The sequence below is a fragment of the Pelodiscus sinensis genome, chromosome 2 (assembly GCF_049634645.1).
Source record: "Pelodiscus sinensis isolate JC-2024 chromosome 2, ASM4963464v1, whole genome shotgun sequence".
Classification (NCBI taxonomy): domain Eukaryota; kingdom Metazoa; phylum Chordata; order Testudines; family Trionychidae; genus Pelodiscus; species Pelodiscus sinensis.
In genome coordinates, this window is record NC_134712.1 from 18,926,598 (window position 1) to 18,939,056 (window position 12,459).

At 39.8% G+C, this 12,459-nt stretch overlaps 1 protein-coding gene across 9 annotated transcripts in view; it reads left to right on the forward strand.

Moving 5' to 3' along the window:
- The window catches only part of MTSS1 (MTSS I-BAR domain containing 1), a 189,875-nt gene that overhangs the window by 129,797 nt on the left and 47,619 nt on the right, over positions 1–12,459 (forward strand). For all 9 annotated transcript variants that reach the window (XM_075920153.1, XM_075920154.1, XM_006123574.4 and 6 more), the window contains 3 exons: positions 3,970–4,054; positions 5,073–5,164; positions 7,262–7,336. In XM_075920153.1, coding sequence (XP_075776268.1) covers positions 3,970–4,054; positions 5,073–5,164; positions 7,262–7,336 — 252 coding nt within the window. The remainder of the gene's footprint in view (positions 1–3,969; positions 4,055–5,072; positions 5,165–7,261; positions 7,337–12,459) is intronic.

A 12,459-nucleotide genomic window follows, 5' to 3' on the forward strand; every position in this document is an offset into this window, starting at 1 on the left:
AGCCTTCTCATACAGAACAGCTTTTTGGTGCATGCTTGCCACCTGCACCCTTCTATGGACTGATTGGCTGTGTATCCATTAGTTGCCTGCTGTGTTGAGATGGCAGCAGCCTGCAAATGAGAAGGCTTTAAGGAATATAGAACAAAGATCATCACGGTTTGCATCAAATAACACTGTAATTGTTTATGGCAAGTTGTTATGTGCAACTGTGGCTTTTTTAATAGTCCCATAGCATTGTTACTCTTGAATGAAGATGATGATGAGCTGCTGGAAGGTCTGGATCTGGTACTTTAATAGCCATTGCACCTCTATTTTGCTACTGAAATGGCACTGCAAATGTCTTATTTCTGGGATCATCAGACTCATCTGTGTCCCTCTTCTCTGTCATTGATGCAGAAGTTTTCATTCAGTAGTGCATTTGATTTGGAAGCTTCTGAAGAAACCAATTCTCTGTGCTCTATTATAGGAACATGAATCCTTTCTCTTTTGTTACTTAGCAACTTTTAGTAGCCACTTGTTTCTTAACATTTCCTTTGGTTTTAGACAAGCTGAGTCAGATGCATGCAGATGCTGTATGGAAATGATTTTAACATTAACCACTCATCAGCAGTTTTACATTTACCACTTAGAATGAGAAATGCTTGGTGGATTCCACACTGTGCTCCGAGAAAAATAAGATTAAACCAGCTGATGTTATGCAGCTTCATTGTAACAGGATGCACTCATCTCTCGTGAGTGGCCCCCTTGGCAGAGTATCTGTGCATGCCCTTTCTCTCTGCTTTGTGGTGAGTCTTCAGTGACCCAGCCCTCTGGCCAAGTCTCTCTCAGTCTGTGAGATAAATCAAACCTCTTCTGAGATGTAAATCCAACAGGGGACCACCTATCATAGGTCCCTATATCTGCAGCCCTGTATGGGTGCATCTAAACAGCGGCGCTAAAAGAGCGTTTTCCATCTCTTGATCGCGTGCCTGTTATTTCAAAATAATTTTTGAAATAGCCAGCCTCTGCCAACATTGCTCGGTCCTACACCCGGTAGCTCCCTCAGCTAGGAAGGCACACTATCCACTCTCCTCCAGTTCTAGCAAGGAACGGACCTCACTCTGGACCTGCAGCATTTCTTATGCTTTCCTGCTTAACCCTGATTGACTGTTCTGTGGAGGCACTTTTGATTAGCCATATGGAACACAACCATTCTAGGCAGCATGGAGGCCTCTCTGCTGCCCTTTTTCGAGGCGGAGTGTGGCAGGAAAACAGGCCCCCCAGCAAGGGCTCTCATGGTCACATCTGCCTTGTCACAATTATATTATCAGATGCATTACCCACTCACCGCAAAATGTTAACAGACTAAGCCTCATGCTAGCCATTAACAACTTCTTTAATATTCAGATGTGTTTTATTTCATGTGCTGGTCTGGCTTCTCCATTGACTCTACCCATTCTTCTTCCCCTATAGAATTCTATAAAAGTTTTATACTTTGATTCCTAACAGGCATACATTCTCATCATTTTCCCTTTTTTAAAAAACTTTTTTAGGATAATATTCATTCACTAATTGACATTTTCTGTTTACTCCTAATGTTTCTGGTGTTAAAAAAACCATATGTTATGATTCTAGAAATACTTCCAAAGAACATTGAAATTCAAAAGAGGAGGGGTGGGGGCCTGGCGGGTGGGAAGTAATAAAAAAAAGATAGTTCCTCCAGTCCAAAATTAGTGTTTTCTGAGGGGGTGGGAAATAAACCTTTTTTCACAACTTGGAAAGATCTTGTGGTAGTTAATAGTAAATACTTTGAATTCTGCAAATGTGCTTTACTGTTATTAATACATGTAATATGTAGACTTAGCACATAACAAAATTATATGAATCAAAGATTTATATTAATGATATTTATCAATATAGATATCCCCTTGTTTGTTGAATGTATGTATTTATATTGGTTGGTTACTGCTATTGGGGTTATAATAGTGCTATCTGGCAGTTTTTATTAGTACCCTTATTTACTTTAGCTGACTCTTATTCTCCATTTTAAAAAAACCCACATTGTTCCCTATTTCCCATTTACTGTTCTTAAACAGCGCTTCCTTTTTTTATGGTGTAGGGTTAGGGAAGCATAAATTTTAACCTATAAAAACCCTAGAATACTTATGTTCCTGTTCAAGTTTTCTCAGTTTAACTAAGGCAGCATTCCACTGTATCTTGAATGGTAAGGTATTCCACTAATGACAGTAGAGAAGGTTTTAGCACTCATTTCTCAGGAGACTTTCCTTGAAATCTCTAGTAAGAGTTTTGAGACTATTAGGACAAGACGTCACATACTTTGCTTGTTTTTTAGTGGTCTGGTATTTCTCATTTAGGAGGATGGAGATAAAGACCATCCCTGAGCATGTCTGACAAGAAAGATGCCATCAGTAGCAGACATTTTTTCACTGTAGTAAACGAGGGGTTTGACTTTTCCACACTGCTTTTTGGTACCTGGCTGTGCAGGTAGAAACACCTTTTGAATGAACTGCAATGTTAATGAGAGAAGACTGATCTGACTCCCTAGTGAAGACCCATTTGGGTCAGCAGGGTTCCTTCAGTCATTATATTTGCACAATTGTTACTTATACTACAGCACCTTAATGGTTATAAATGTTAGTAAAACTTTAAGTTTAGTATGTTTATTAAATGTAATTGTTTGAAGGAGTTTAATTCTGTATGAGCTTGAAAAGGTAAATAAAAGGCCAAAATCAGAGCCAACACCTCCTGCCCCCCACACACATCACCACCACCACCACAGCATTAGGTGGGAAATATTTGTAATTTCATTCTTGGTCATTTGGTGGGCCCCAAATTTTGTTTTTTGTAAGGAAGAAAAAACTTTCCTGAAATAATTTTAACATCAAAGCATGATATTTGGTAGCTTTTTTAAATATTAAAAATTGATTCTCAAATTGAAATATTGGCCATATTGAGTTTTTCATTTGAAAATAAATTCTTTTCCCTTAAAACAGTGTAGTTTTTAGCAAAACTCACAATATTGCAGAGTATATTGCAAAATCAGAACAATATCACAATCTAAATGAAAAACCTTACATTCTGAGACTTTTAAAATGTTATGGGTATGTCTCACAATCCCAGTGAACATTTTTAACTGATCTGTGAGGACTTTGTGTAGAAGTTTGCTGAGATGCTGTTACTTGGTTTGCATATAGTTAGAACCATGTGATTATCAAAACGAAAGCTTAACTGAACACAGAGAAGGAGCAAGATGATTGTTTACATTATGGAGTGGGGAAATGCTTGCTTTAAAAGAGAAAATATTTTGGAGGAGAAAAAGTCCTAAAAATTAATCATTTTCTGTCTAGAGAAGTTATTGTTTGGATGTACTGAAAGGAGTGACGTAGTGTAAAGCAACTAAACAGTGCCATCTCCTGGCCACATTGCAAAGTGACATATGCCATGTCTATGATGGCTACAAATATGTATTCTATATAGAAAAGTTGGTTGGAAACAGAGGGCTAAAATGGGTGTTTTAAATACTAAAACTTTGCCAGCTGGACAAAGGAAATTAGTCAGAAGTTCTGGACAGATTGTTTCAAGACTTTAGATTTACTGTGTCTTTCTAGACTCTCATGACTGCTCTCTCACTGCACCCTGCTTTTTCCTCCTACACATCCAACTCCATCTCTCATCTCTTGTGTTCCTTTTGGATCCCTCCCAAGTAAATTGTTGATCTGCTATACATTCTTGGCATACTAAGTCCTCTAGAGAGAAAACAATTTTGTCCTCTTGTTAATCCAGTTCTGAGCTTCGCGTGAGCAGAAATAAATCTCTTTTCCTCTATGTTTAATAGTTCTGCTGTGTTAATAATACATCAGGCACTTAATTTTATCATATGATATTTAATTCAGCTACTTTCTTCATCACAGTTAGAAAGTCCCATTAGAGAAATCCATGTCCCTTAACTCTCTTGTGTTTCATTTTCAGGAGGTACCAGAGAAATTGGATCTGCTCTGACGAGAATGTGCATGAGACACCGAAGTATAGAGTCCAAACTCAGGCAGTTTTCAAGGTGAGCAATTACACTGCCAGGCCCAAAGCTTGGGAATCACTCTTCACTGGCTACTGCTGGACTGCAGTCAAAATATAATTGTTACACAGTCCCTTTCATTCAGAAGCATGTTAAGCTGTTTGCCAGTGTTGGCTTCCAGCTGACCTCTGACTTAGTCACTGAGAGCAGCCTTTATTTTCTCACCCGACTGCATAGAAATAGACAGGAATAGGATTTAGCTGCTCATTCTGAGAATTGTTCTTGCCAGCTCAAACGGTTTTAAATGCTGGAAATCCCTATCGTCAAAGTTGTTGCAGCTCAGCAGTGAGCAGTCAGTTCATGGTGTTGGGGAAATGAGTTGGTCTCAATCCATTTCCCTAGTGGATACTCCCAATGCTGTAGTACAGAATCCATAACCACAATGCCTGCTTGGTATTCTCAACAGAGATGCTAGGAACTCAGTGGTATGGAGACTGAATTACCCGAGCACCGCAGTCCGTACTGGTGAGGATTGGGGCACATGGGTAGAGCAGACTAGAGGCTTGCACTGCTGCTGTTTGTATCCTACATGTGCATTACATATTTGTACAATCATTTTTGATAAATAGAAGGCCTTAGTCTCCAGAACATCCATTTAGAGTATTCTGCAAGCAATGACTTCTGCAAGCATGTGACAAATGAAAAATGTAATTGTTTATATTGGCCCTGTTTCAGGTCACTCTTCTGGTTTATGTTCTATTCCACATTGTCCCTGAACTTCTGCATACTAATTCTGGTTGCCCTATTATGTGGCGTTTTTTTATTGTCCCATCTTTGGCTTTCATCCAGCCAGAGAAATTTGGATCACACAGTAAAAACTATTTAACACCTGATTGTATAGCAGGCATTTAAACACTTGCTGGTTTAGACATTTGCATTCCATGGCACTGTTAACTGTTGCAGCAGAGTGAAATAGTCCAATATTGACCTTGGCTCTAGATATAGAAATAAGGGCATCTGCAAGATTTGATTGCTCTTTGTGTTTTTTCAACAAAATTAGTGCTTTAATTGACTGTCTGATAAACCCACTTCAAGAACAGATGGAAGAGTGGAAGAAAGTGGCCAATCAACTGGATAAAGACCATGCAAAAGGTAGTTATAGAGGAAGACCACTATAGTATAATAGGATGTAAGGTTGTAATACAAGATTTCTTCCTAACATGGCTCTTCCCCTTGTATCGGGTATTTGGGAAACTATATTAAACTTGCTTAAGCATTTATATTAATTTTCCTTGTTAATTTTTGAAAAAGCTACATAGCAAAGATAGTTAACAAATTCTTTGAGTTTTACTTTTGAAGCTAGGTGCTGGAGGGTCTAAATCAACTCATTAATGGGGTGCTTTAAGCATATTACTAAACTTAGGTGAATCTTCTCTTGTTAAAGTCTGGCATGCTGTTTCTCTCAGCAATCTCTTGCCACATGATGCTTTGTCATGCACTTGGCTGGGGATGTCACCTTCTACTTGACAACCATGAAATATACAGGCAACCTGTAAGATGAAAGAAAGTCTCTGCCTACCTGCCCTCCAGATATCTTGTAGTCTTCTAAAGATTCAATGTTTTTTGGTTTATATCCCATAGGATATAAAATATGAATATTCAAAGACTACTTGGAAAACCATCGGTTAGAGGGTAGGAGAAGCCAACTTCCCACTCGGCAAAGTGAGAGTGGCAGTGCTGTTCAGTGATGGGGTGATTTCCCCGGTAGAATACAGTGTGGGGAAAGAGGGACAGTTACACACAGCTGGAGCCATGGCTGCTGCCAAGAAACTATTTCAGCTATACAAGGCCTCGCTTTGAGGCCTATTGACCTCTGACACAGTCGTTTGAATTTGTTTGTTTTGCTGTTCGCCTTTACATTTCAAGGCCCTGGGTCTGCGTGAACAAAACAAAATCATGCTTGCTGACCAAATAGTGCTCCAAGGGTTCAGATTAGAGTCTCCTGCATGGGTATACCGTGGGCTTGGATCAGTTGAGATGGCCATGGCGGCAGCAGAGTGGTCCCTGTGGGAGGAAGTACTTGTTAGCATCCAGTTGACTTTGTGGCCTTATAGAAGCATCAACCAACTAATTAACTCTGAAGGAATTACCACTCTGTCCTTTCCCCTTGCAACTTATAGATGTGTCTGGGGGAGATTTAAGGAAAGAGAAGCAGTGGGCTGGAGAGATCTGCAAGGCTCCTAGATGTGGGGTTCTCTGAAGAGTAGAGATTGAGGTTGCCAAGTTAATAGAGCACTGCACTGGGGCACAAGAGATGCAGTGTCAATTGCTGGCTTTGCCACTGTCTTGCTGGGTGAGGTTGAGCAAGTTGCTTCTTTTTTCTATGCCTCAGTTTACCCATCTGTAAAATGAGGATATAATATTGACCTCTGCTGTAAAGGCCTCTGAGTTATACTGATGGAAAATAGTATATAAGAGCAAGGTGGTAGTGCTGTTACAACAAAGGAGGGATTGCATCTGAGACCAAAACAGTTTGTCAGAATCATCACAAATTGACAAAATGTGCCCATCAACAAAAATCTGCATATTTTTTGAGAGGAAAAAAAAATTGGCCAAAAAAAATTTCCTTTGTCTGGCTCTGACATCTCTTCCCTGACTCTCAAAGGGAATAGTAAATATAGTGTTTTCTTAATCTTACCATTATAGTGGGCGCTAATTTTTGAACAAATGTTCTGAGGCCTGTCAAAATCCTTCTGTGTTCCATTGCTGTTAGTGGACATGTCATGAATCAAGCTAGTTATCTTATTTTGTGTTGTATTCACTAATATTTCTGCAAACACTTAATTTATTTGGGAAAAAAATGTCCATTGTGGGTACATATGCACATTGATGAAAAACCCACAGCATTAGCTCCTACACTGCAATTTTCAGTCCCACAGTTCAAGCCCCAGAGTCCAGGCTCCATGAACCTGAGGCAACTGACCTAGGTTCTGAGATTCAGTATTATGGGTTTTTTATCACATGTAGATGTATCTCATGAGCGCTATTTCACTCTAAAATGTTCTGTTAAACCAAAGCTATAGATGCTACAAAAAGTCAGTCTGATTTTTTTTTAAGCTTCTGTGATTAAAAGTGAATATCCCTGTGCTAAAATTTCTAGTCTAGGTATTTATAGAGTCTTTAAAACATAACCTTTTTTTAAAACAAAGGCTGGACCAAGTATTGATATACAGACTGTGGTTTTTTTAGAATACAAAAAAGCACGCCAAGAGATAAAAAAGAAGTCGTCTGATACGTTGAAGCTGCAGAAGAAAGCAAAAAAAGGTAACTTTCTCCATACTTTTATCATTGAGATACTTTTGTGAAGGATTCTTTGGCAAAAATCACCTACCTGTAGGATGTTCCATGGAAGCCATCATTCCATATATTGTCACCCCTAATGTGTACCTTCATACACCTCTTCTGTGTTTGGTGTCCTAATTGAAATCATAAAAGTTGCTGTCTGTATTTAAATCTCTGTGTACACAATTGACCAGTATGTAGAGAGTTTTTAAAACTGAGTGTGGAGGTTTTTTTTGGGAGGAGAGGGTGTTTCATGTGAAGAAACTGACAGTGTAGTATGACTTGTGTTGCAGAATGACATGTGGATTTTCCTGGAAGCTTTGGAATAGTATAGAAAAGTCATTATGTAAATGCTTTGTAGTAGCTATAGCAGGAAATTATGCTGCTCCCTCTTTTCCACCCCCATCTTTTACAACCTATAATCTCCTAAACCTCCCATTATTTTTTACAAGATTCATAAAATGACAGCTGTAGGGAGCTGGTATTGGTTGCTGTCAGAGTGTACTTGGCAACCGTGAATAGCTGAAGATGAGGTAAAAAGGGCAGTGCGTAGTTTCTTCTTTCTCCCCAATAGGGAATAACTCCCAACCTCTTTCTCTCATAATCCAGCGGTACATTGTTTAGTAGCAGAATCCATGGTTTTCATGGTGTTTCCCACCCTCTAACCTTTGGTGACTTGTTAGTGCTTTACTTAAAATATGCATCTGCTTGACATCAGGGAGCTGTGTTGGTAACAATGCAAGTTGTTTGCACTCTGAGTGATGCACAAACCTCACTAAGCCTGTAAGTTTCACATTCTTACTACAGTCTTTGTATGCTTGCAAACCTGGACTGGAAACCTCGCAGGAGCAGGCTCTCGTTACTTCCTAGTCCAATGCTCTCTGGTGTCAACTGGATTGGAAATACTCTCTGGACAGGCTCCATGTTGAAACTTATGCTTCCCATCCTAGCTGAAACCTAGAAGTGCAGAGCAAAGCAAAGTGAGTGGTTAGATGTGGTGTTTCCTTAACTTTCCACACCTCAGACATTCAGATCAATTCATGTTTTATCCAAGGCATCCCTGATTTCTCTTTCTGACCCGTGAGTTGGCAGAGTTTATTCTAACACGTATTTTAATGGATGATCATATGATTAAATTATTTCACAGTAAATAAATTATTCTTGAAGCTTCTCTAACTATTTAAAGGAATAATGGGGGAGGGGAGCAAACCCTGCAAAACAGGGTGTTAGTACAGGGGGCCTAGTAGTCTTTGCCTATATCGGGAGTTGCAGGGAAGAGTCCAACACCAAATCCTAGCCTCTATCTAGACTAGATTCTTTCTGTGGTTTTAGCTTTGTTTACTCCTTGTTTGACAAATTGGCTGATGTCGGTCTCTAACTAGTATATGCTATTCTCCTCCCAACCACCTGCAGTCCCCCTTACTTCTCCATTGGGTACCATGAGCAACTCTGCAGTGTGTGCCATCCTTGAATTGGAACAACAGAACCATTGTATGAGAGTTTTGTCTCAGGAGTTATCCCTTAGTGGGTTATCGCTTGCTCTCTCCCAGGCCAGCAGGCATCCTCAGAACTGTAGCGATTCCCTGGAGAGAAGGAATGCCCTCTCAGCTGGAACATGGAGATATGTTCAGTTCTGTCCTATCTAGTTTCTCATGCCACACTCATCACTGTAGTGTCTCAGCATCTTTCAGAAATGCAGTAAGCAAGGTGACTAATATCTGTGTTCTCTTATCCAGTCCCCACATGCAGGAGTGTAGGCAGTGCAGGGTGCTGCCTTTATTTATTTTGTTAACCAGAGCAGGCCAAGAGAACATTTTATTTTATGAAACGATTAAAAGGGAGAGTTGAAAGGCCATTTACATTGGTGTTTCCATCATGGCACAGATTCCAGAGTGGTGATATTGTGAATAGGTACTAGATGAAAAATCCAGTCACCCTTTCTAAATCTTGGCCCTTTGGGAGGGAGCAAGGGCTGGGGTGGGGCAGGCTATCATACTCCTTACTGAATCACCCGTGCTGGTGTGCAGTGTACGCTTGGGACACTTTAGATCCCAGAGTTGTCTTTATCTTGAACGTTCACAGGGATCCAAAGTTTCTTTAATATAGGTATTGAGGACAAAACTAAAGGCAAAGGGAGCAGCAAGGGAGGTTGGGAATGAGGAGGGCAAAGGAGGCCAGTCACATTGCCAATCCAATACACAGTAAAATCAGAGTCCACCATATTTCTTAGGAAACCTTTGTCCTCTTTCTCTCTCTACCTTGGGTTTGGCTGTGCAGTTGCTTAGCTAAAAACTAACACAGAAGTGAAAAAAGTGAATTCCTGAATCTGCCAGCCCAGTGGATTGCACAGAGTATGGAGAGAAGTGTGGCTACGTCCTCTAACATTTGAAAAAAAAATCAAGTGTAGAAGACAATAAGTGCCAGGTGCTATCTTCTCTCCCTGCTCCCTTGGTCCCCAGATTTAAAGCATCAAGACACTGTCCTTAGAATAAGATCTGTGTCTAGCTAAAAGCAGGCATCATGAAGGCAAAAATGTTTTTTTACTTCTTCCTAAATATCTCCTTAATATGCCTTAGTCCTGACTACATTATTCTTGCTTTCCATCTACAGTGACTTATAAGCAGAAACTTTCAGTTGTGCTAAACTGAAGTGAGGTTAGTTATTGTCAAAGCTGCTACTGGGCACTACATTGACAAGACTAAACTAGTTCAATTCTAGATAGAAACAGGATATAAATCATAATCTCTAGAGTGCTGGGTACCTAAGAAGCGTATAAACTTTACAGCCCAAAAACCTCAACATCATGAGACATGTATATTTTAAATGAGTATTCATCTACTCATCCCAATGTGTCTGTCACCTGTGTTTCTTGCTGTTAGTCATAAAATCATTTGTCTGTTACATCCTTTGTTAAAATTGAGCTCTTTCCAAGCAGGAACTTATCCTTTGTGTTTCCTGTGATGTTCCAAGCATGTTTTTGAGAACTATAAAACAATATATATAAAATATATTTATACAAACCCTGTATTCCAAGATGGGCCAATGGGGCAGTGCTGAGATCTAGATCTAGATTAATTTTAATATAATATGTGATGCCTGAATTTTGCTAGCTTTTCATAGCAAGATTTCTGCTGCAACTGAATGGGAAAATAGACCTCTCTTGGCTTTGGAAACAAACTATATAGGCAACTTTGAATCCAGGATTTAAGAGAATAATCCTCCACCCCAATACAATGCATCCTTCATCCCCATCTGTTAGAATTCAAAGAGTGTTGAATGTGTTTGGCCCATCTTTTGTATGGGTTGTGTATACTGTATTTGTTCCAGTCTCGTGACTATGTGGAAACTCACTCGCTGACTTTGTTGAGATCAGTAATTAGAAATTAACACGTATGGTATTAATGGTGTTAATTGGGATAAATTTGTTTCCTTTTAAAATAAATGGGAAGCACTAAAACACTAAATAAAATGAATGATTTTAGGAGTGTATTTTTTTCTAAATTTGCAAAAAAAATAATTGTAAAATGGGAGGCCTTTTATGGAAAGGGAAATGGAGGTTTTGCAACTTTCTAGAGAATCTTACTGATTTTGTGTAGTCTTTTCTTGAGGCTGATTTATGACAAGCTTATTAAGATGATAGGAAAGGCATATGTAGTCTTAATTGATATAATTTTTTTCATTCATTTTTGTTTTTTCCCCCCAATGGATGAAATTGTATGTTCCATTTTTAAATGCTTTTTTTTCACATTTGTTCTCTTTGGCACCAAAAAGTCAGTCCTTATCACTTTTGTGTACTCCATATGCATAGAACCTGATTTTATAAAGCACTAAAGAATGTTCTTTAAGATAGGGATGTAAAGGACTAGTTGCTCCCCCCCTTGTTGCCTCTATCAGATAGAGGCAGCAAGGGGGTGGCATAAGAGGGGAGGTACTTAAAAGCGGCAGGGCTGCACAGAGCCCGGGGTCAGTTGCTCTGTGCGGTGATGCTACTTTGAATGTCGCAGGGAACCCGGCGTCAGGCTCCTTGCATCATCACAAAATGGCAGCCCCACATGGAGCCTGGGCTCTGGCTGATCCCGGGCTCCATGTGGCGCTGTCACTTTGAAATGTCGGGTGAGGGTCCAGGATCAGCTGGGGACCCCCCAGCTGACAGCGGGCACCGTGCAGCATTTCAAAGTGGCAGTGCCGTATGGAGCCCAGGATCAGCTGGGGACTCTCCAGTTGACCCCAGGCTCCATGCAGGCGCTTCCGCTTTGAAATGCACAAGAGCCCACACTGAGGCGCTTGTGCATTTCAAAGTGGAAGCGTCCACGTGGAGTCTGGAGTCAGCGGGATTTCCCGCTGGCCCTGGGCTCCACGCGGCGTTCCACTGGGGCTCTTGTACATTTCAAAGGTGGAATGCGGAAGTGCTTGTCGAGTAGTCGTCCATTGACTGCTCAACTAGCAAATTAATCGCTAGCAAATTAACATCCCTGTCATAGCTGCTGTCATACATACAAACGTTTTGGGGCAGCAGTGAATTAACATTGTTTATATATATTTTAACTAAAAATCCTATATTTAAAAAAATAAAATAAAATAATGAATAATCTCATAGGCTAAAATTGGAAAGAATATAAAATTGAATTACATCTAGCTAGACTACGCAGATTTTGCTAGTGCTTAATTTGTGTTTGGTAGGTCTGACTTTCAGGGTTTTTGTGGAACATTGTGTTAGTCCAAGGGTTGCAAACACTGCAGAGAAAAAAGATTAAATCTGAAGAGTTTTCAGATTTATCTGTCTTTCTGGGGAGCGGAAGCACTTAATAGTGAAAAATCCCTTTCCTCCTCCCACTCCAGTACATTTTATACAACTTGCACAACCCCAAATTTTGGATCTAAACTACTTAATAAAGTATCTTTATAGCACTATTTAAGCATAATATACCTGAATGGGGTCATCTCTCATTCCATTAGTAGCCAGTATCATGACAGGAATTGCTAATGGGTATTTACTTTAGATACTGGTTCTTGGTACTTTTTTTGAGTTATTCAGCAGTTCTTGAGAACATGTTCTTCAGAATTTTAGTGCTGAGATTTTTCTTAAAGTGATTCGGGAGTTTTTT